The sequence below is a fragment of the Coregonus lavaretus genome (assembly GCF_964263955.1).
Source record: "Coregonus lavaretus genome assembly, chromosome: 32".
Taxonomy (NCBI): domain Eukaryota; kingdom Metazoa; phylum Chordata; class Actinopteri; order Salmoniformes; family Salmonidae; genus Coregonus; species Coregonus lavaretus.
In genome coordinates this window covers 12,608,204-12,632,608 of record NC_140019.1, presented here as the reverse complement: position 1 = coordinate 12,632,608, position 24,405 = coordinate 12,608,204, and the positions used below count along the sequence as shown (strand labels likewise).

Sequence of the window (24,405 nt, the reverse complement as noted above, 5' to 3'; positions counted from 1 at the left end):
TGTGTATATTCAATGTTTGATCATGTATAATTTATGTTCTGCTCTTGCGTGTGCTGTCAGCGTCATGATTGACCTAATTATCCGTTCTGGTATTCAATACAACAATTTCAAAATTGTACAGCTGAAAAAAAGGATGCTGCATTTTGATTAAATTTTGTAAACATGATTTATTTCAGTAGGTGGATTTGAACATCTCTCCTTGCTTTACTCAGGGGCGGTTTCGCGGACAGAGTTTAATTTAAATCAGGACTAGGTTAATTCTACTTAAATTACTCCAGATTTTTTTTTTAAATGGCTTTCTGAGACTTTGCTTAACTTCAGATTAATTAGTTATATACTAGGGAGTCCCAGACTAAAGTAAATAGGAACCAACCAGTTAATATTTGTGAAACTTGATTAGATTAACGATGTGCACTTGGTGCTGACCTGAGGACGCCTCAAAAGCCAGGGATGGGACTCCAATACCAAAAGCATTGTGTGGAATTGGAGCAAGTCACCGAAACCAAACTGACTTTGAAAAAACCCTCTTCAATCGAATTGTGTTAAACCACCCAATTATCGAAAACAAACAACATGATTCATCAACAGAAAACAAGAAAAATAATAACTTCAGGAAAGATACTGTATTTATTGCTGGCTGTTGATTTATGTACAACCATTTTTCAACAACCATTTTCCATCTAGCTAGTTGGTCATCTATATGTTGCTAGCTATACATTTAGTTATGTCTGTCATATTGAGGTATCTAGCTATAAATTGATTAATCCCTGATTAATCAAATGGGTAGGAGTAAGCATCACCACCTAAGGGTGGCCCATCAGGAAGTCCAGGATCCAGTTGCAGAGCGAGGTGTTTAGTCCCAGGGTCCTTAGTTTAGTGATGAGCTTGGAGGGCACTATGGTGTTGAACGCAGAGCTGTAGTCCATGAACAGCGTTCTCATGTAGGTGTTACTTTTGTCCAGGGTGGAAAGGGCAGTGTGGAGTGCAATAGAGATTGCGTAATCTGTGGATCTGTTGGGGCGGTATGCGAATTGGAGTGGGTCCAGGGTGTCTGGGATTGTGGTGTTGATGTGAGCCATGATTAGACTTTCAAAACATTTCATGGCTACAGATGTGAGTGCTACTGGGTGATAATCATTTAGACAGGTAACCTTGGCGTTCTTGGGCATAGGGACTATCAATGGTTTCCCCATTAATATAATTATTTAGGCTAGAACTGTTAAACAACTGATGGATCAGGGTTAGGGCTGTATGATAGCCCTTATAAAGTAGTCCAACAACGCCTCCTAGTGGTAACTTCTCGAACCGCATATGTGATAAACGAGGAGGAACTTGGTTGTCACTAGTTACCACAGCCAAAAGGTCATAAACCCCGCCTATTTCGAAAATGTATCTTCTTAAAATGTGATTTTAAACCTAACCTTAACAACACTGCTAACCATAACCTGTTGACTTTGTGGCTGTAGTAACTAGTGGAAACCGAGGAACTTCTGCAGTAAAAGTGACGCTGTCTGGTTTGACTGGAGCGTTGGTGGGTTCTTCTTTCCACAGAGAGATATAAGTAAAAAACGATTCGAATAATTTTGTCAGTAAAAAAATATATATTTAATGAATTGACTGTTTAGTCGTGCTTGGGGTCTGGACTGGAGCTCGCCTTAAATTTTTCAGCGCTGGACATTGGTCAATGGTCTCCACCTTGGTTACAGTTGATGCCTAGTACCACCTTTATCTGAATTATTGCGCCTAAAGACCGTGTTGGCATGTCACGATTCCATATCCTTTTACTATTCATGGTGACCTTTATCAGAGAGCTGCTGGGACACAATGAAGGTAAGACCACCCACTGGGCACACAAGGATTTAATCAACTTTGTTTCCACGTCATTTCAGTTGAACTATTTTTTTATTTAACCTTTTATTTAACGTAGAATAGACCTTAAATTGACGTCTGTAACCAGTGGGCAGATACTTTTCTCTTTCACTTTGACTATTATTCTGTTTCTTTACTCAAAGATTACACTTTGCAGTAGCCTTGATGTACAAAATGTATGCAAATGTTATTCTATTCCTCATGCTGAATAAGCAGTTATGATTATATTCGGACATACTTTGAAACTATACTTTTGTAAGCTACTATAAAATAATTATTGCCAGTACAGACACATGCTTTCCCTGTCAGTCATCAATGGCCCATAATAGGTTCCATGCAATGGGGGAGTGGGGACATACCTCCATCACCACAGTAATAAGGCAGTAAAGAGAAGCAGCTGTGGTGGGATCTTTAGAGGGACCTGAAGGAATACAGAGAGAGCAGGGAGTATTTCCTGAACAGAAACTCAACCACTCTTCTAACATTCTTTTTCAGTTAAAAAAGAGAGGGCAAATAAGCCCAAATATGCCATCTATGCATTTTTTCATTAAGAAAAAGTTTTGTAGGTAAATAGAAGTCATCACTGTAGTAAGCCTACAGACACCTGTGATTTATATCTATCCCTCCTCTGATGTTGAGCATGTCACTCATTCTCAGACCTGTGTAATTACAACTCCAATCACAGACAAATGACTGAGTGTGCACAGACCAGCTGTGCCAAGGCCCTCATTTGGCCCTTAAAAGACAGTGATTTGAGGCACCTCAGATCCACCCAAACTCATGCCTGCTGCCAGTTGATTACAAAGCAAAACCACAGAGCGAAAATGTAGTCGCTAATGGATTGACCATTGTCTCACCATTGCTATTAGTCACGTTCTCCTGTAATTTAACACTTTTCCAACTGAAATACAAAGGATGCTAATCTGGAATCAACTTTATAAACCTCAACATGAGAATATATCCATTGAAACGAGGACAGAATGACTGCTGTGAATAGTTGGCTTGTGAAATCCACCCTCTCCAGAATGACTGACTAATTTCTCCTAGTTGGATGTTCTCCCTGCAGTGGTAATTGCATGTCTTTCTGGTAAAGTAACCGCCTCGCTGAGAGCTGTGGGAAGTGTGCCTGGCTGGTCTCACTGTGATGCAGTCTGCTTTACAACCTCACTGTCATCAGGCGGCCACAGCAGCTGCCTGCATTAGTGTAATAATGTAAAAGAGATATTTGAATATTAATACTACTTACATGTCTACTATGAGACATGGTACAAAGGATTACAATTGCTGCTGAAATGTAAACTATCTTGAATACCAAAGAGTCTGTTTATAGACAATACTTTAAGGTTGATCCTCACTTGAATTTGCAAACATGAGGGATACTTGGGTGCTAGGAATCTGAGGGCATGTTTATGTGTTATTCAGTCAGACTAGAAACAAGGCATTTGATGAAAGGTGTTGTAACATCATTGTAATTTTTCCAGTGTATGTTTAGCAGCCTATTGCAAGTGCCCAAATGACCATGAATAGAAACGTTGAGTTTTGTCACCATGAATTGAATTTTCATTGGTCTAAATTACACATTGACTAGCCCCTGTAGACTGAGTAAGCTAGTATCTGGACCACTTTGTTGTTATAAGTATTCAGGGAGAATACTCAGCGCAGAGACTTGGAAAAAATCAAATCTGTCAGCCCTCTTTCTAAACAGTAGTGTCCCTTTTAAATATCCTTCAAGGGATTGGGTTTATGAAATAGTTGACAAGTGAGGGGAAAGAATGAGTGTGGTAAGGGAGACCTAATGTATGGAAAGTTAGATTCAGCTCCTTGGTTTAAAGCTACTGTGCAAATGATGAGGAGGCAAAAAGAGATGTTACCTACTAACTAGTTCCAGTATTACATTCAAAATGGAAGAGAGGACCTCTACTTGCCAACTTCATCTTCTTCATGTGTCATGATCTCAGTGCACATTCAGTGTAATCTGTGCCCAGTTAAGTCCTTTTCCTACTCTCTTTATTATCTTATTTTCCTTCCATGTGACGCTAAAACACTTTGACGTTGTGATTTAAATGGAACTTTAGCCAACCAGGAAGTCTGGCCTTTTTCAGAGATGTACTGTTATGACTGGACTTCAGTTTTGGATCCCAACCCCTGGAGAGTTTCCATGGTTTTTTCGACTTCCGTTATTGGAAATCCAGGTCTTTGTCAAATAGTAAGCTGGCTCAGGAATGGACCAGAAATCAGGTTGTGCGGAACTGAGATTGTGGGAAAACCATTAGCATGCCAAGAGGTTTTCTCTGCATCACCTTTATTAAACTCTTCATGTTCTACCTCAAAATCATTTCATATTTATCTCAAATAAGCTAATAAATACATGTAGGTTCATGTGTGAGAAAGAAAGTACATATCATCCATAAATACATTAGTAGCTGACAAATGGTTTTCATCTGTTTTATGCCTTGTTGCTATGACTGATTAGAGCTAATAATAGTCTGTCATTGTTTTCAGGCTCTGGAACCACACTGCACAGCAGCTACAATGAGGTTATGCCAGAGGAGGAGTACTATACTCCCCGACTGAACTACAGGCGTAAGTAAGGAGAACCACACACTCACAACACTAATATTATCAACAACACAGATTTGTAATCTACATACCTCACATCATCACAGTTCTGAAATCAGTATCTCTTGATATGTCTGTAGCACATTGGTCTTGCGCTGCGTTCCAGTGTGTGTTTAAACATGATTGTTTTGATGCAGATCCAAGATGGTGTCACTTTCTGAGCCTGGCCAATGGGGATGTGACCTGCCACTCCCCCCGAGGAGAGAACTACCGCAGCACCCTAGGCACCCGCTGCGAGATGACCTGTGACCGTGGCTACAAGCTGCTGGGCAGATCCTCGGTGCTGTGCATGCCCAACCGCCGCTGGTCTGGGACCAGTCACTGCCGCCGTGAGTACAGGCTGATTATAGACAGATACAGCTGATTGTCTATTGGGTCCATGTCATCTATTGTTAATAAAAAAAGGCCCTGAGTTTTCTTTAGAAAACACTTTCATAGGAGTAATATACACTGAGTATACAAAACATTAAGAATAAACTCAATATTAGGAAGGTGTTCCTGATGTTTGGTATACTCAGTGTCTAGCTTGTTGACTATGGTGACTCCACAGAGATTCGTTGCAACGTGCTGCACCTGATCTGGCACGGCACGTACCACTGCACCCAGGGTTATGTGGTGGACTCCAGGTGTGACTACATCTGTGAGCCGGGGTACCGGATCGAGGGGGACCACTCTCGTACCTGTCTGGATGGGGGGTCCTGGAGTGGGGCAGAGCCCATCTGTGCAGGTACAGCTCATATGTTTAGTCAGCACATCCAAGTATACTGACATGATTCATTAATGCTTTTCCACTGTGGGGTGAAACTCAGGTGGTGTTTGGTTTGATATGCCTGGAGGCAAGTGAATGGTCATAAAGTCAGTGGTAATTAAGTCAGCATATTATATATTTTTTTTTTCCATGAATTAATGAGATACATGCACCCTGTAAGCACAGCAAAACATTTGGAGTCCATCTTTCAAGCTAATTGTTTTTCCAGTTCCGTTTGTTTCTGACTTTTAGAAGCCCTGGCAGCTCCCATGGGCATGTCTCCCACCCACATAAACAAAACACAGATACTCATCTAGTACCTCTCGCTTTCCACGTTTCATTCCTTTTTCTGTCTTTGGCTCAAAACCAAGACCAATAGATATTTCTAATCTTCAAATTTCCCCTCCCTCAAAAGATGAATTGATTCAATTGACCCAGACCAACAGAGGATGTTAACATTTAACTCAGACATTTTTATATTCTCTATTATTTTTCTTCACTGGTTTACCAAACTGTGGTGTTTCAGATCATGATCCTCCAAAAATAAAGTGTCCCCTGTCCCGAGTGAAGGTCGCTGAGCCTGGGAAACTAACAGCCAGATTGTCCTGGGACCCCCCTGTTGCCACGGATACTGCTGATAAAACACTAGAGTATGTCAGTCCTTTTTTAACTGATTCCCTCCTACTTCTTCCCCTGTGCAGGAGGTGAATCATGTGTTGTTCTTTGTGTCTGTTTACAGTGTAACACTGATAGGCCAGGGGCCAGATACCAACTTTAAAGAGGGGATAAACATTATCCGGTACACAGCACATGACCAAGCCAGAAACAGGGCTGCCTGCAAGTTCATTGTTCGTGTGGAAGGTAAGGCACCACAGTCAATGTCAGACACAATGACCTGACATTTGGACTAGAGTAAAGCCCAGACTTACTGGACAAACCATTATACAGTGCATTCGGAAAGTATTCAGCCCCCATGGCTTTTTCCAGATTTTGTTACGTTACAGCCTTATTCTAAAAATGATTAAATTGGGGAGGGGGGGGGGGGGGGTTCTAATCAATCTACACACTATACCCTATAATGACAACGCAAAAACAGGTTTAGAAATCTTTGCAAATGTATAAATAAAAAAAATGGAAATATAACATTTACATAAGTATTCAGACCCTTTGCTCAGTACTTTGTTGAAGCACCTTTGGCAGCGATTACAGCCTCCAGTCTTCTTGGGTATGACGCTACAAGCTTGGCACACCTGTATTTGGGGAGCTTTTCCCATTCTTCTCTGCAGATCCTCTCAAGCTCTGTCAGGTTGGATGGGGAGCGTCGCTGTATGGCTATTTTCAGGTCTCCAGAGATGTTAGATCTGGTTCAAGTCCGGGCTCTGGCTGGGCCACTCAAGGACATTCAGAGACATGTCCCGAAGCCACTCCTGCGTTGTCTTGGCTGTGTACTTAGGGTCATTGTTCTGTTAGAAGTTGAACCTTCGCCCCAGTCTGAGGTCCTGAGCGCTCTGGAAAAGGTTTTCCTCAAAGATCTCTCTGTACTTTGCAATTGGGGGAGAAGGGCCTTAGTCAGGGAGGTGACCAAGAACCCGATGGTCACTCTGACAGAGCTCCAGAGTTCCTCTGTGAAGATGGGAGAACCTTCCAGAAGGACAACCATTTCTGCAGCATTCCACCAATCAACCCTTTAATGGTAGTGGCCAGACAGAAGCCACTCCTCAGTAAAAGGCATACGACAGCCTGCTGATGAAACCAAGATTGAACTCTTTGGGCTCAATGCCAAGCGTCACGTCTGGAGGAAATCTGGCACCACCCCTGCGGTGAAGCATGGTGGTGGCAGCATCATGCTGTGGGGATGTTTTTCAGCGGCAGGGACTGGGAGACTAGTCAGGATAGAGGGAAAGATGAATGGAGCAAAGTACAGAGAGATCTTCAAGGAAGAGTCTTGGTGGTTCCAAACTTCTTCCATTTAAGAATGATGGAGGCCACTGTGTTCTTGAAGACCTTCAATGCTGCTGACAATTTTTGGTACCCTTCCCTAGATCTGTGCCTCGACACAATCCTGTGTCCAAAATTCCTTCGACCTCATGGCTTGGTTTTTTTTCAACTTTGAATTGATGTATTTCATCATGGAAGTTAATACTGGATTAATTTCTTTTTTAATGTAATATTTTTTTTCATTTCACATTTCCTTCAGTGATAAACAACAATTATATTTCCTTCATCGAGAACTTCAAGAAACACTTTAGAGCAGGGTTAATCAACTAGATTCAGCTGTGGGCCGTTTTTATTTTTCTTGAGCGGATGGTCAGGGGGCCGGAACATTATTACCAACAGATGTAATATTTGACTAAAACATAATCATTTCAAACCTTGCTTACATTTGTATACGATCACATATATCTATTTTATACTTGGAGCTGATTTGCTGGTGTTTTTACAGTCTTATGTCCCCCCCCCAAAAAAAATTAAAACATTACATTATTTTGGTTCAGAAAATTTGGGGGGCCAAATAAAATCACCCGCGGGCTGCCAGTTGGGAACCCTACTTTAGAGGCATCCAAGAGTCGTCATATTCCATTACTCAGAGGGCTGATCCCATACAGCTCAGTGTGTACTGTTAAAAGGTGCCTGTTTTGGGTCCTATTCACAAAGGGGCCGATTCAGACTTAGGAAATGAATGCCTATCCTACACACTTCTCAGTATTTGGTATTTGGTATTCAGACTTACCTTATTCAGTCGCGTAACACACTTTGCGTGTGTGGCTACCTTGCGCGCTCTGAATACGTTTAATTTAACCACTGAAAACCCTCCCACTTGCTGCCCAACACATTTTCTTGTGGAGTTTATTCAATTCGTTTTTAGTACATTTACAGTTGAAGTCAGACGTTTACATACACCTTAGACAAATACATTTAAATTCAGTTTTTCACAATTTCTGACATTTAATCATCCTAAAAATTCCCTGTCTTAGGTCACTTTATTTTAAGAATGTGAAATGTCAGAATAATAGTAGAGAGAATGATTTATTTCAGCTTTTTTTTCTTTCATCACATTCCCAGTGGGTCAGAAGTTTACATACACTCAATTAGTATTTGGTAGCATTTTCTTTAAATTGTTTAACTTGGGTCAAACGTTTTGGGTAGCTTTCCACAATAAGGTGGGTGAATTTTGGCCCATTCCTCCTGACAGAGCTGGTGTAACTGAGTCAGGTTTGTAGGCCTCCTTGCTCGCACACGATTTTTCAGTTCTGCCCACAAATGTTCTATAGGATTGAGGTCAGGGATTTGTGATGGCCACTCTAATACTTTTACTTTGTTGTCCTTAAGCCATTTTGCCACAACTTTGGAAGTATGCTTGGGATCATTGACCATTTGGAAGACCCATTTGTGACCAATCTTTAACTTCCTGACTGATGTCTTGAGATGTTGCTTCAATATATCCACATAATTGTCCTTCCTCATGATGCCATCTATTTTGTGAAGTGCACCAGTCCCTCCTGCAGCAAAGCACCCCCACAGCATGATGCTGCCACCCCGTGCTTCACAGTTGGGATGGTGTTCTTTGGCTTGCAAGCCCCTTTTCCCTCCAAACATAATGATGTTCATTATGGCCAAACAGTTCTATTTTTGTTTCATCAGACCAGAGGACATTTCTCCAAAAAGTACGATCTTTGTCCCCATGTGCAGTTGCAAACCGTAGTCTGGCTTTTTTATGGCGGTTTTGGAGCAGTGGCTTCTTCCTTGCTGAGCGGCCTTTCAGGTTATGTCGATATAGGACTCGTTTTACTGTGGATATAGATCATTTTGTACCTGTTTCCTCCAGCATCTTCACAAGGTCCTTTGCTGTTGTTCTGGGATTGATTTTCACTTTTTGCACCAAAGTACGTTCATCTCTAGGAGACAGAAGGCGTCTCCTTCCTGAGCGGTATGATGGCTGCGTGGTCCCATGGTGTTTATACTTGCGTGCTATTGTTTGTACAGATGAACGTGGTACCTTCAGGCGTTTGGAAGTAGAGAGAATAGTGTACAATAGTAGGCTATACCCTTGTCTATTGCCTGCACTAACATTTACATTTTAGTCATTTAGCAGACGCTCTTATCCAGAGCGACTTACAGTTAGTGAATACATATATATCTTTTTTTTATACTGCCCTCCCGTGGGAATCAAACCCACAACCCTGGCATTGCAAACGCAATGCTCTATCAACTGAGCTACATCCCTGCCGGCCATTCCCTCCCCTACCCTGGACGACGCTGGGCCAATTGTGCGCCGCCCATGAGTCTCCCGGTCGCGGCCGGCGGCGACAGAGCCTGGATTCGAACCAGGATCTCTAGTGGCACAGTTAGCACTGCGATGCAGTGCCTTAGACCACTGCGCCACTCAGGAACTGTGACGCGGCCAAGTATTGCACCATGTGTCGGGTTCAAACTAATGGCAAAGAAGGTAAATGAAACAATGTAATTCAATTGAATGATAATGTAGACTATACCAACTGCAGGGAACTAACAGTAAATTGGCAGTTGAATATGTGTTGTTATTAGGCCTACTGACAGTCGATACTGATAGTGGCTAATATTTAACATGATAGACATAGGAAACAGAGACAGTCTGGGGAGGCTATAATTAAGACATTTGAGAATGCCCATTCCTTCAAGTTAAAAGCCCGTACAATTTAAATTCTGCATAATGGCACAGCATTTCATAAACTTTACTGTGGGAAAGTTGATATGTTGATATGCTTCAGTTTGCTGCCATATGACTGGTTTCACGTTTATGTCCAGTGATTATAAGGTAAAATAGATCAAAAACAAGTGTTTATTACAATTCCCTTATCCGAACGGATTACTCATTTACCTAGCTCTTATCAAGTTGTAAATTACAGTGCATGAAGAATGCTGTTATTTCTATTGGGAAAAAATAAAATGGATGCTTTTTCCACTTGGAACCGGTAGGTTCGCTAGACCTTATTCATGGTTTCCTCGCGCGTAATGGTGGTGGAATTACACTTAATATACAAAAGTATGTGGACACCTATTCAAATTAGTGGATTCGGCTATTTTAGGTGTATAAAATCGAGCACACAGCCATGCAATCTCCATAGTTCAACATTGGCAGTAGAATGGCCTTACTGAAGATCTGTGACTTTCAACATAGCACCGTCATAGGATGCCACCTTTCCAACAAGTCAGTTCATTACATTTCTGGCCTGCTAGAGCTGCCCCAGTCAACTGTAAGTGCTGTTATTGTGAAGTGGAAATGTCTAGGAGCAACAACAGCTCAGCCGCGAAGTGGTAGGCCACACAAGCTCACAGAACGGGACCACTGAAGCGCGTAGGGTGTAAAAATCGCCTGTCCTCGGTTGCAACACTCACTACCAAACTGCCTCTGGAAGCAAAGTCAGCACGAACTGTTCGTCGGGAGCTTCATGAAATGGGTTTCCATGGCCGAGGAGACTCACACAAGCCTAAGATCACCATGTGCAATGCCAAGCGTCGGCTAGAGTGGTGTAAAGCTCGCCGCCATTGGACTCTGGAGCAGTGGAAACGCGTTCTCTAGACTGATTAATCACTCTTCACCATCTGGCAGTCCGACGGACGAATCTGGGTTTGGCGGATGCCAGGAGAAAGCTACCTACCGGAATTCATAGTGCCAACTGTAAAGTTTGTTGGAGGAGGAATAATGGTCTGGGGCTGTTTTTCATGGTTCGGTCTAGGCCCCTTAGTTCCAGTGAAGGGAAATCTTAACGCTACAGCATACAATGACATTCTAGACGATTCTGTGCTTCCAACTTTGTGGCAACAGTTTGGGGAAGGCCCTTTCCTGTTTCAGCATGACAATGCCCCCATCCACAAAGCGAGCTCCGTACAGAAATGGTTTGTCAAGATCGGCGTGGAAGAACTTGACTGGCTTGCACAGAGCCTTGCCCTCAACGAACACTTTTGGGATGAATTAGAACGCCGACTGCAAACCAGGCCTAATCGCCCAACCTCACTAATGCTCTTGTGGCTGAATGGCAGCAAGTCCCCGCAGCAATGTTCCCAGAAGAGTGGAGGCTGTTATAGCAGCAAAGGTGGGACCAACTCCATATTAATAACCATGATTTTGGAATGAGATGTTCGACGAGCAGGTGTCCACATACTTATGGTCATGTAGTGTAGGTCAAGGTTAGAATATGGTTTATCTGTAGACACACCTCCGCCACACCTTCATTTATTTGATCTCCACCCGAAACGAAGAGTGGGTGAATAGCATGTTATTGTCATACTTAAGTTGGAGGTCATGGGCCTCCCGAGTGGCGCAGCGGTCTAAGGCCATGCATCGCAGTGCTTGAGGCGTCACTCCAGCCCCGGGTTCGATCCCAGATTGCGTTACAGCCTGCCGTGAACGGGAGACCCATGAGGCGGCGCACAATTGGTCCGGGTTAGGGGAGGATTTGGCTTGCCTTGATACCAATTGGATATCACGAAATTGGGGAGGAAAAAGGGGTAAAACAAATTCAAAACATTTCAATGTCATAATACTTGTAGATAGGAAAGTGCATAAAAAGGGAATTGCATTCCATTTACGCGCGCCTAACTCGAGTCGGAATTCCCCTATAGCGTCTCAGAGTAGGAGTGCTGATGCAAATAGTCCGGGTAACCATGATAGTTTGGTGATGTGGACACCAAGGAACTTGAAGCTCTGAACCTGTTCCACTACAGCCCTGTCAATGAGAATGGGGGCGTGCTCAGTCCTCTTTTTTTCCTGTAGTCCACAATCATCTCCTTTATCTTGATCACGTTGAGGGAGAAGTTGTTATCCTGGCACCACACGGCCAGGTCTCTGACCTCCTCCCTATAGGCTGTGTTATCGTTGTCTGTGATCAGGCACTGTTGTGTCGTCGGCAAACTTAATGATGGTGTTGGAGTCGTGCCTGGCCATGCAGTCATGGGTGAACAGGGAGTACAGGAGGGGACTGAGCACGCACCCCTGAGGGGCCTCCGTGTTGAGGATCAGCATGGCAGATGTGTTGTAACCTACCCTTACCACCTGGGGGCGGCCCGTCAGGAAGTCCAGGATCCAGATGCAGAGGGAGGTGTTTAGTCCCAGGGTCCTTAGCTTAGCCCTGCTCTCCGTCTCTCCCCAGTCAGGAGGTGTCCAGTCCTCAAGCCCCCTCTCCATGGTTACCTCACCTGTGACTCTGACGGGAACAACTACGGGGCGGTGTGCGAGTACCACTGTGTCGGGGGCCAGGAGAGGAGGGGGACCTCCAGCCGTGTCTGCCAGTACGACCACAGCTGGACTGAGGCCTCTGCCGAGTGTGTCAGTTAGTATTGAGAACCAATGACAGAGAATGACCTTCTGGTTTGTTGTCTTAAATTGAATCCATACATGTTTGTTGTGTCTTCAATTGAACCCGTACATGTGAAGTGATTATACCAACAACAATACTCTGTTTTGATTGTGTGTGCGTGTGTACTGTAGCAATGGAGTTTAAAACAGATGTGGATACAGCTTCTGGCCTCCTGGACCAGTTCTATGAGAAGAGGAGGCTTCTAATTGTGTCGGCACCTAACGTAGCCCATGGAGACTACAAGCTCCAGAACCTTATGGTCCAGGTGAGTCCGAGACACCTGGATGGTTTGGGCATTATCTGCTAGTCAGGGGATTTCTTTTCTCAACAACTCTAGTTACTACAGGACATAATAAAAAGCTGTTTAGTCAATGAAATATGAGCATCTTGTTTGTATGAATGTGACAACGCTTGGGGTGTTTTCATGCCTAGAAAGCAGATTGTGGTCTGAACTTACGACGAGTGACAGTGATTGAGCTGCTAGGGTCCCCTCCTCAGGAAGTGGGCCTCATCAAGGGACGTCACCTGGACACTGAGGTCATTGAGGGTCTGAGGTAAGGTGACTTCACATAATCATGTTGGCTGTACTGCATCTTCAGGCAATATAATACACCATCACTGACTTGACACTAAATGGTCATCTCGTACTGTGATACAGGCAGGCTTTCCGGATCTCCAGATCCTACTTCAACATGGTGCTGCTGGACAAGGATGGTTTGGACCACGAGAGATTCATCACACCCACCACATCCGATGAGCTCTTCTCATACATCGACAATAACCTGTTGGACGAAGAAGAACGAAGGCGGCTGGAGTTACACAGCGACCTCTGTGATTAAGACTTGAGTGCCCCCTGGTGGCTTGGGGAGGTCAGACACTTTTACAAAGATATCAGCTCAGAGGAAAAGGCTCTGCTATCTAGAGATACAATCATGGACACCAAGCTGGCCCAGAATAGAGAGATAAACATGAAAACAGAACAGCTCTGGTAGTGAGATGTTTCCACTGGCTGATAGATGAAGAGATCTTAGAGGTAGCCTGTTTTTCAGGTCTAAAAGTATAGAGATTGGTGTATTGTTAGAGGATTGTGGGTTCGATTCCCACGGGGGGCCAGTATAAAAAAATATAATGTATGCACTCACTAAATGTAAGTCGCTCTGGATAAGAGCGTCTGCTGAATGACTAAAATGTAAATGTAATGAAATGTAGGGACTTTTACTTCACCTTCTGTACTGCACAGACAGGTGTAACAAATGTGGATGATTACAGGTTTAGTCATTTCATATTTATTAGGTGAATAAAATATTTGATACAGTCATAGGACTCTTATAAATAAAAGAGCATAAAAGTTGAGAAATAAAATTGGTCTCCTTCACTTTGTGCTACTGGTAATATTTACATAAATATTTAAATCCCTATCACAGGCACAGTAGTTTTCATTCAATTACCATGAATCATAACACAAGAGGTGACATGGACCAAAATGAATTCAATGCCTTAAGAGTGGAACAGAGATTCTGCCTGAAACTGAAACACCAGCAACCCCCATCAAGCGCCATAGTTAATAATGAGTGGTTTGCTGAATATGGATAGAATTCAGCTTCAAGAAATGCATGATAAAATGTAAATTAAACATGAGTTGTTGAATTTGATCAAAACTCTTTGGTTAGTGCCGATTTTTATCTCAAAAAGCATTTGTATAGTTAGACAACCTTATATTTAAAAATATTAAATGATACCTCTATCAAAAACCTGAAGCTCTCAGGTGAATATACTCTGCTTTCAAATCACTTGTTTTAGGCCAATAGTGTCGTGATGGTGCCTACGGTTAGACACAGCTGTATATATGACAACAGTCTCTTTTTGTTACAGATAATGATGGTGATAAAAAGTTGAGGGATTGTCCTGTGTCCATAGCTCTTCTTTCAGGTTACGAGGTGGAGTGTGGCGTCTTCACTTGCTCTTGCTCTTGTTCTTGCCCATAGAGGAGCGTAATGGAAGAGTGCCCTCTGCGCACGAGTCAGGGTATTGCATCATCTTCTGCCACAGAGTCACCTCCTCCCCTGTTGAATCCGCCTCCACTTCCTCCTTCCCAACCTTCAGTGTGGCTGAAAAGTAGGACACCAGAAACACTGAACTAAAGTAGGTCTGTCCTGTCCCAACCTCGTCCCCAGGCTATTGCACACAGCACATATAAGCCTGGGATATCAATGCTTCAAAGTTGGCCTACGTTGGAATGACCATAGAATTCTATGGGAGTAACCTACTGAGTAAAGTATTTGTCATTTAATTTTAGCAAATCACACGACTGCGAGGGTTAGGGAGAAGGTGTTGTGGGATTGTTTGGTAGATTAAGCCAATGCTATTTGCCCTGGGGGTTTCTCCCGGTCTTTCTGTATTGGCAAACGAAAGCGAATGTTTGACACGTTAGTCCACCAGACCTTTCACACATTTGGACGGAAGTGTCTGGGAGTGAGATTAGTCCTACTTTTGAAGCAATTTTAACAATAGGCCTACTGCATCTTGGCCATTTGAACTCTGAGGTAGCTTCACTTTACTACCAACTTTAACATTGGCAAAATAGGTGACCTACAACTGAATAGTAAATATTGAATCAAACACATAAAACGGTAGAGCAATACTGCTGATGGATATAGGCTAATACTTCCCCACCATAAATCAACAAGGTGTTGTGTGTCATTAACTGTGGCTGTGCTGAGTCGAACCCCACCCAGGAAGATAACAAGGTGTTGTGTCATTACCTGCGCCTGTGCTGAGTCGAACCCCACCCAGGAAGTCATTACTGGACATGGCCTCCCTGTCCCACACGGTCAGCTCTAGCCACATCTCACTTAGCTGGTCTAGGGTCAGGTCTTTGAACACAAATGTGTGGTCGTAGTGAGGGTTCAGAGTTTTCTTCACCACCGGAGTCTTCCTCTTAGTGGACTTGGCCTTCGATGTCAACAAGTACCTAGGATTAAAAGCATGAGTGAGAAGGATTACATTTTGATGAAGGCTAGGTGGCTGAAACAAATGCTATATCCTTGTAATCAATAAAGTATGTTTTTCTTCAAATGAGCTGGAGTTGCACCATCTCTCGAGTGAGGATGATGAAACAAAAGAAATTCATCTCTGTTAGAGTGAACGTGAAGAAATAGTGACATCATGCCGTCAGCTAACCCTTTCACAAAGGAATCCGACGTGTCCCCTGCTTTCATTGCCGTCAGGTTCTTGGCCTCTTTGATCAAGACGTGCAACTCCCCTCCCTGCTCCGTCTTTGACTTCTTGCCTAGAGAGAGAGTCTTGCCTAGGGGAGATAGTGGTGTCAGACAGCCACTGGTAGGGATTGGTTTGACACAGATAGTGCTGGCTGAGCTGTTCTGTCGACACGGACACTCCTACCTTTAGTCTTTTCAGTGGGTGGTTTCTTGGTCGAGACGTACTTCAGGGAAATCAACAGTTCTCCTTTGTACTGAGAGAAGGCAGAGGACTGTAGTGGTGACGCCTATAGAGGACAATAGTCAGTAAAACCACTAGACCACAGGGTTGTACTGTATACTGTAGATTAGAAATACATTTAGTGATTGATGTGTAGGGCCTGCAATGTTTTCTGACCATGTGACCTGACCAGGAACAACTGAGCCCTAGTGATGGAGACTATTCAGGCTTACTTTTCCCATGAGCGCCACACACTCCTCGTGGCCGGCGTCGAGGTCCCTGCAGTCCAGAGGCACCTCCACCTCTCCAAGGAAGGCATTACGGCCCAAGCGGGCATGGTGCCAGACGGAGAGCTGGAGGGAACGAATGAGCACCTGGGAGCGACTGATGGAGAACTGGAGGAGGAGAAGAGAGGAAGTGTGAGGGAGTGACACCCTGCTCTCACTGATCCGTCAACTACATCTTAGTACATTTTTCCATCCACCCTGGCCTTTGCATCGGAGTTACCTGTTCACTATACTCTGAGTTAAAAAAGGGCAGCAACAAAATAAATATTTGTTTGTCAGTCACTAACGGCGATTAACTCTCCTTATCTTGAATGCCAATATCAATCTTACTTGAAAAAGAAGGAGAGCTGCACACTCTCAGATGCAATAATTTAATAACCTAATAACCAACGTTTCGACAGACAAGCTGTCTTCATCAGGGTATCAATCTTACTGCCTACTGAAGGTGGAGGCATTATCAACTTAACGACCAGCCATTGAGTAATAAGAGATGTGTCCACAGTTTGTTCAGTAATTCTTCTGCAGTTCCAGAGGCCATCACCTTTAGGGTCTCATTGTAAGTGGGGTCCACTGTGTTACGTTTGATGCTGGTTTTCTTCTTTCCCGTGCGAGACTTGTCAGGGAGAAGGTAGCATTTGACATACCTGCAGGACAAAAAAACATTAGGAATATTTTTCTACATGTTAAAGAGTTCAAATTAAGTCATTCCATCTGGTCCTGCAATACCAAGAAACTATACTGAACAGAAATATAAACGCAACATGTCAAGTGTTTGTCCCATGTTTCATGAGCTGAAATAAAAGATCCCATAAATTGTCCATATGCCCAAAAAACATATTTCTCACAAATTAGTTTACATCCCTGTTAGTGAACATTTCTCCTTTGCCAATATAATCCATTCACCTGACAGGTGTGGCATATCAAGAAGCTGATTAAACAGTGATCATTACACAGGTGCACCTTGTGCTGGGGACAATAAAAGGCCACTCAAACGTGCAGTTTTGTCACACAACGCCACAGACGTCTCAAGTTTGAAGGGAGCGTGCAATTGGCATGCTGACTGCAGGAATGTCCACCAGAGCTGTTGCCAGAGAATTTAATGTTCATTTCTCTACCATAAGCCGCATCCAACGTAGTTTTAGAGAATTTGGCAGTACGTCCAACCGGCCTCTCAACCGCAGATCACGTGTATGGCGTGTGGGCGAGAGGTTTGCTGATGTCAACGTTGTGAACAGAGTGCCCCATGGTGGCGGTGGGGTTATGGTATGGGCAGGCATAAGCTACGGACAACAAACACAATTGCATTTTATTGATGGTAATTCTAATGCACAGAAATACCGTGATGAGTACCTGAGGCCCCATTTCTTTTAAGGTATCTGTGACCAACAGATGCATATCTGTATTCCCAGTCATGTGAGATCCATAGATTAGGGCCTAATGAATTTATTTCAACTGACTGATTTCCTCATATGAACTTTAACTCAGTAAACTCTTTGAAATTGTTGCGTTTATATTTTTGTTCAGTATATGTTGACTACAAAACAATTAGTGCCTACATTTCCAAACTACAAATTCGTATTTTTCTTCCGTTAAATGTAACCTTCACAATTCTTCCTTTGGAACTCTGATAATGACCTCTGGGCACATCAAACATTTTGTAAACAGGACAGGGTCTTATCTAAGCTGATCTACATCAGGGATCATCAACTAGATTCATCTGCGGGACGATTTTCTCTTAAGCGGATGGTCGGGGGGCCGGTACATAATTACAAATAATTTGTAGATGGCAAATTGACCGCAAGAAGCCCAAACAGATAATGTTTGACTAAAACATAATAATTTCAAACCTTGCTTACATTTGTATATGATCACATATATCTCTATTATGCATGGGAATAATTGGGAACAGATTTCTTAAATTAAAATCACTTGGAGCTGATTTCCTGGTGTTTTTTTTTGTGTATTATGTCTAACAAAATAAGTAAATAAAAGTTGCTCAGAAAACTTGGGGGTCCAAATAAAACCACCCGCGGGCCAAATTTGGTCTGCGGGCCGCCAGTTAGGGAACCCTGATCTACGTTATGTCATACAGTAATAGCACTGAAGTGTGTGTCTAGAGTAAACAACAGGATTATTGGGAATCATTCTCTACAGCGCTTCTCATCTACTGTCATCATGAAAACATGACGAGACTAATTGAAACCTACAGTAGAATAGAGTGTTGGTCTCACTTGAAGGAGTGGGGGATACTATCACTGTTGGCAATGACATGATAGAATGCATCTGAATAGTGTAAAACAGCTTTGTTGAAAGAAAATTCCAGATCGGCATCCACCATGACTTTCATCCACCCTGTGTTTTCAGATGTGGGGATATGAAGGAGAGGAAACATTATTGAGATGCACCCATCATTTCCTACTGAGATAACTACTAGACCCTAGTCCTGAGGGGACACTCACGGGTTTGAGTGCTGGCGTCTGGCGTCCCCATGGGCCAGCGAGTGACACTCCTTGATAAGGACGGCCAGGCTCTGGGTGGTGTCATCGTAGCTGATAGAGAACACTATGTCCCCGCTCACCTCCACGCTGTCATAATCTCCTGCCTCACTGTAAATACTCATCAGACTGCCCAGTGTGCTCTGTGGTGGACACAGACAGACAGACATAATTATGTTAGTAGTTGGTTTGAATGCATTGATATTGACTACAATTCTAGAACCTGGAATTCAAAATGAGCAAAAATGTTGACGAGAAAGGTAAATGTAGAGTATCCAATCAAGTAACATGAACTTCCTGGAAAGCACACAAATGAGGAAGGTGACAATGAAGGTCAGACTCAGATTTGCATGCCCTGAAGCAAATCTGAGCGTGAGCTTTTGTTGCCATGGTAACTTAATTAGGCAGCAGTTCACAACACGAACCAGGATATACTGAATTGTCTCAAAGTTCTGGTTCGAGAAATATCTTGAGGAACTCTAAAAATAGCATCACACACTAACTAGAACCTTTGAAAATAGGATAAGTGAGAATCGCATGCATTTACCTTGGAGCCGCGAAGATTTGAGGTACTTGAGGCCACCTTTCTATGGATGCTCACCAAGTTATCAATATCTTCATCATCCTCCTCGTCATCCTGCAAGCACAGCAAACAATTTCAAATCATGAAAAATACAACGCAACTGCATTTCTCTTCAATACTAGCACTATAAGAAAGTATTTTATAGTATAGTGAAGCATTATGCTTTAGAGTCTGTAATGAGGAAGGGTTACTGCTCACCAGCACATTGAGCCCAGGCACAGACTTGCTCCTGTCACCCATAAAGCCCTCTGATGCTTCAGCCCCCTCCTCACGCAGGTCCAGCACAGACGTGAATTCTGAGTGAAACCCATGGAGACACATTAAATGGAGCATGTCTTCGTTAACTCAAGCAGGCCGGAAGCCCTTAAAAACAACAATATTTGAATAGAGTTTGGGAGTCAGGGCTACTGAGAGGACAGACACACAAGAGTCTCACCGGAGGGTTTCTGAACTCGTCTGATGCTCTTCTTGAACACGCCGCCATCTTCCAATGCGACAGACCCTGTGCAGGGACTAACACTACGACAATTCACTACGGAAGACTATGGAAAGAGACAAGGGTTACAGTCAGGTGTGACAGTATAATATGTATTGGCTGGAGACATGAGGACTAATACAGGGTTAGGGTCAATTCCATTATTTTTCATGTGTCCTTTTCACTTGCCGACTTGACTGACTGACTGCATTGAAATGGAATTGACCCCAACACCTGATTGATGGGTAAACGGTCTCCTCACCGTGTCTGCGTCTGAGGTGGAGCTGTGGCTACTGATGTGGTCTGCTTTGACTAGAACATTCATAATGGACCCTGTTGGACTGGACTGACCTGTGCTCTCCTCCTTCCTGGATCATAAACACCATTCATAATGAGCAAACATCCCAATAGCAGTTTTGTTAGCATGTAGCGCTAATGCTATAGGCCTATTTGTTTGGATGTAGACTTACCTTGGTAAGAGAGGAGTCCCAAGAGAGGACTCAGTCTCTGTCATGACACTGTTCAGGCTGGCTTTCTCTGCAAACTCAGTGTCCCTGCGCTGCTGTTGCTCCTGCTGCTCCTTGGTCTTAACTCCCACTGATTCTTCTGAGGCTTCGTCTAGCAGACTGAGATTGTCGAAATAACAGTGTCAAAATGTTATATGTTGACTTGAAACTCCATCCACATATTACAGTAACTGCATCACACTATTGATTGTAAAGCCTGTGTTGTCCCCCCAGATGGAAATAGGACTCACTCCTTGTTGGAGGCTGCTAGGTCCCTCAGTCTGGGTCGGGGAACAGGGGTGGGGGGCTGGCTGGGGTTCAACTCTGTACTCTTCAACAGGAGCTCTCCCATGTTCTCCCTCACTAAAACAGAATACCGAGCTTTAGCATGACAGGCAACTGGTAATATGCTGACAGTGGCTTCATTCATTCAGATAGGGAATATATTACTGGGAAGTGCAATTTAAAAAGTACATGAACAAAAGTTATGCAGTAATGGAGCTTCTTACATTCAATATTGAAATTGAGTAGAGAAAATAGGACAAATTCCTATGCTGACACAACACTGACAATGACATTCCATTCTGCACCAGCAGTGAGAGTTGATTATAGTTTCCAATTGAACAGAGCGTTGCCCACAACTTGGTGTTTCCTGGACTCACATGGGGGCCTCTTTTTGAGGGAATTTCTCACTATGTCGTGTCCAGTGATAGTGGAGAAGCGGTTGACTCGCTGGTCACAGAACCAGTCTCCAGTGCACTTCTTCAGATCACTGGAGAAAATAATACCACACATTACCACCACGTTAAAACATAATCAAATGTATGGACCACAACTCTAAGGGTGACATGCTGACAGTGCAAAAACGCTGCCCTATTTTTATTTTTTTACATGACTTTAGAATGCAACAGATATGCATAGCGTGCATCGCGGCTCACACACAATGTATACCTGCTGAAAATATTATCGTCTCCTCGTGGGCGTTGTACAGTGAGAGACTTAGAAACTAATAATAACACCACACTTTGCATATAGATACAGCAAACACAGGGATCATCGCTATGGAGATGCTATACGACAGGGTGGGGTGATGTACAGTACAGAAAAATTGACTCTTACGCCTCTTTAGCACACACACTGCACACCCAGGATCCATTGGGGCGCACTGAGCAGCAGTTGTGGCACACTTGGTATTTACATGCCCTACACTGGCTGGAGCCGGCAGACAGTGGACCCAGTGGTTCCTGGCAGCGGCCGCAGCTGTGCTCACTGTACCTCCCACTGCTACGCTTGGCCCCTTTCCTCTTTATGTCCAGCAGCTCCGTCTTCAGCTTCCTGAAACAATGGGGGAGGGGGAGACATTGGTTAGACCCTTGCCTGTTGGTGTCTGTGTTGACATCTTTGCCTAACTGGATGTCGAAAGTCTAGTGACTTCCTCCATCTGCACTTGTGAAATACTGAGCTGATGAGGTGAATGCTAAATTCCCACCAGCCATCCACTGTATTGTTTTCATCTGTCCTGTCTTTTCAGATCCGATTAAGGAAATGAGACAAGGGCAGGAGGAAGCCACTTTAGGAATATTGAGATGCAGCCGGGAAGGGGAGTTCTCACCGGACACGGTGCTCCTCAGCCTGCCTCAGCTCCTCGTCCCTCCGCAGCACCTCCAGGATCAGCTCCCGCTCCGAGTCGGTCAGGAAGGCCACATTGATCATGTCTGCAGCCTGTGGCATGGCACCTCCGTCCCAGGCAAACCCCTCAGGAATTGTCACCCTAGGCCAGACAGGCTCCTGCTAGCCAAAGAGCAGACCAGGGCTGAGTTTAGAAGGCACGAAATGGGAACATATTATTTTATCTATCTATCTATAAATTGTCCTTTGTGGTTTCTGCCTGAAAATGCTTTTCTCCTGCTTTACCAAGCACAGTAGCTACCATTTGGAATCACTCTCATGATATCACAGTGAAAACCAGTGTGAAAATCCCTTCTAATCCCAAACATCAGCAGCATAAATCAACAACATTTGTTGACATACAGATAGTGTTTTTATTTCAGCATGTCATCCTATAGTAAATTATAACAGGAAGACATGGGAAAATAGTCTCTACCTAATCTTACTTTGACAGACACTCTGCACACACATATACAGTAGATAGATGAGCTCGTGACAAATAATATCCAGGATCCATGTGGTTTTAAACCCCATAGGGAAACTCTCTGACAAGGTGAACGTTTGCTCGAGGGAATGGGAACAGGAAATGCAAAAACAACACGAGCTCAGCATATCGCAGGGTTCCCACCCTCTAAGGACACAGAGCAGCGGGTGGAGTGCACTGGTTAAACCATTTGTTTAATCCTGACATCAAGCCTGTCATCGGCCATGTTCCAGTTATGAGCTTCAAGCTCTAGTTGAATCCAGAACCTCAGAAGACATTGAATAGTCAGTCGGTGATCAACCTGTTCAGCTGGTTGACAGTTTTAAAAAGGCACATACATTTCTTGACAACTCTGAATTTTACTGTGAACATACTATATTTTTAAGAAGCAAAGGCAACGTTTTTATCTGCTCAGGAATTTAACAGTGTTGGTGTGAGCCAGCACATTCTTGAAATGGTGTACAAAAGTCTGGTAGAAAGTACTGTTTGCTTCATCATGACCATATGGTATGGAAACCTGAGTGCCAAGAATAGGACAAAACTGTCCAAAGCAGTAAATATGGGCAGCAAGATAGTTAGTAAACCTCAAAAAGCAGCTTAGTAACATGTACAGTGCCTTCAGAAAGTATTCATACTTCTTGACTTATTCCACATTTTAGAGTCTACACACAATACCCCATAATGACAAAGTGAAAATATGTTTAGACATTTTTGCTAATTTATTGAGAATTAAATACAGAAATATCTCATTTACATTAGTATTCACACTAGGGCTGACACCAATTATTCGACTGGTCGATAGGCTGTTGGTCGACCAATACTTTTTTTAGTCGAGCAGTAGAAAATATATATACAGTATATAAACTCAGCAAAAAAAGAAAACGTCCTCTCACTGTCAACTGCGTTTATTTTCAGCAAACTTAACATGTGTAAATATTTGTATGAACATAAGATTCAACAACTGAGACATAAACTGAACAAGTTCCACAGACATGTGACTAACAGAAATGGAATAATGTGTCCCTGAACAAAGGGGACAAAACTAACAGTCAGTATCTGGTGTGGCCACCAGCTGCATTAAGTACTGCAGTGCATCTCCTCCTCATGGACGGCACCAGATTTGCCAGTTCTTGCTGTGAGATGTTACCCCACTCTTCCACCAAGGCACCTGCAAGTTCCCGGACATTTCTGGGGGGAATGGCCCTAGCCCTCACCCTCCGATCCAACAGGTCCCAGACATGCTCAATGGGATTGAGATCCGGGCTCTTTGCTGGCCATGGCAGAACACTGACATTCCTGTCTTGCAGGAAATCACGCACAGAACGAGCAGTATGGCTGGTGGCATTGTCATGCTGGAGGGTCATGTCAGGATGAGCCTGCAGGAAGGATACCACATGAGGGAAAATTATGTCTTCTCTGTAACGCACAGCGTTGAGATTGCCTGCAATGACAACAAGCTCAGTCCAATGATGCTGTGACACAACAGGCCTACAAGCCCTCAGTCCAGCTTCTCTCAGCCTATTGCGAACAGTCTGAGCACTGATGGAGGGATTGTGCGTTCCTGGTGTAACTCGGTCAGTTATTGTTGCCATCCTGTACCTGTCCCACAGGTGTGATGTTCCGATGTACCGATCCTGTACAGGTGTTGTTACACGTGGTCTGCCACTGCGAGGATGATCAGCTGTCCGTCCTGTCTCCCTGTAGCGCTGTCTTAGGCGTCTCACAGTACGGACATTGCAATTTCTTGCCCTGGCCACATCTGCAGTCCTCATGCCTCCTTGCAGCATGCCTAAGGCACATTCACACAGATGAGCAGGGACCCTGGGCATATTTATTTTGGTGTTTTTCAGAGTCAGTAGAAAGGCCTCTTTAGTGTCCTAACTTTTCATAACTGTG

The 24,405-nt window shown here is 43.7% G+C and overlaps 2 protein-coding genes across 2 annotated transcripts; one reads left to right on the top strand and one right to left on the bottom strand.

Moving 5' to 3' along the window:
* Nucleotides 1-1,486: 1,486 nt before the first annotated feature.
* On the top strand, nt 1,487-13,412 carry LOC311107479 (sushi repeat-containing protein SRPX2-like; the record flags this gene model as incomplete). The annotated part of the gene is made up of 10 exons (XM_084149974.1): nt 1,487-1,830; nt 4,372-4,452; nt 4,626-4,817; nt 5,039-5,215; nt 5,763-5,886; nt 5,976-6,097; nt 12,367-12,546; nt 12,705-12,838; nt 13,006-13,127; nt 13,232-13,412. Exons 1-10 carry the CDS (start codon nt 1,761-1,763, stop codon nt 13,410-13,412), a joined length of 1,383 nt encoding a protein of 460 aa, XP_084006100.1. The 5' UTR covers nt 1,487-1,760.
* A 434-nt stretch (nt 13,413-13,846) lies between these two features.
* On the bottom strand, nt 13,847-22,088 carry LOC311107478 (synaptotagmin-like protein 4; the record flags this gene model as incomplete). Its single annotated transcript, XM_084149973.1, has 16 exons — nt 13,847-14,681; nt 15,336-15,544; nt 15,754-15,880; nt 15,976-16,078; nt 16,245-16,406; nt 16,840-16,942; nt 18,758-18,936; nt 19,341-19,430; nt 19,575-19,672; nt 19,813-19,918; nt 20,114-20,219; nt 20,322-20,477; nt 20,609-20,720; nt 21,020-21,129; nt 21,477-21,692; nt 21,970-22,088. 16 exons carry the CDS (start codon nt 22,086-22,088, stop codon nt 14,527-14,529), a joined length of 2,151 nt encoding a protein of 716 aa, XP_084006099.1. The 3' UTR covers nt 13,847-14,526.
* Between the last annotated feature and the right edge of the window lie 2,317 nt (nt 22,089-24,405).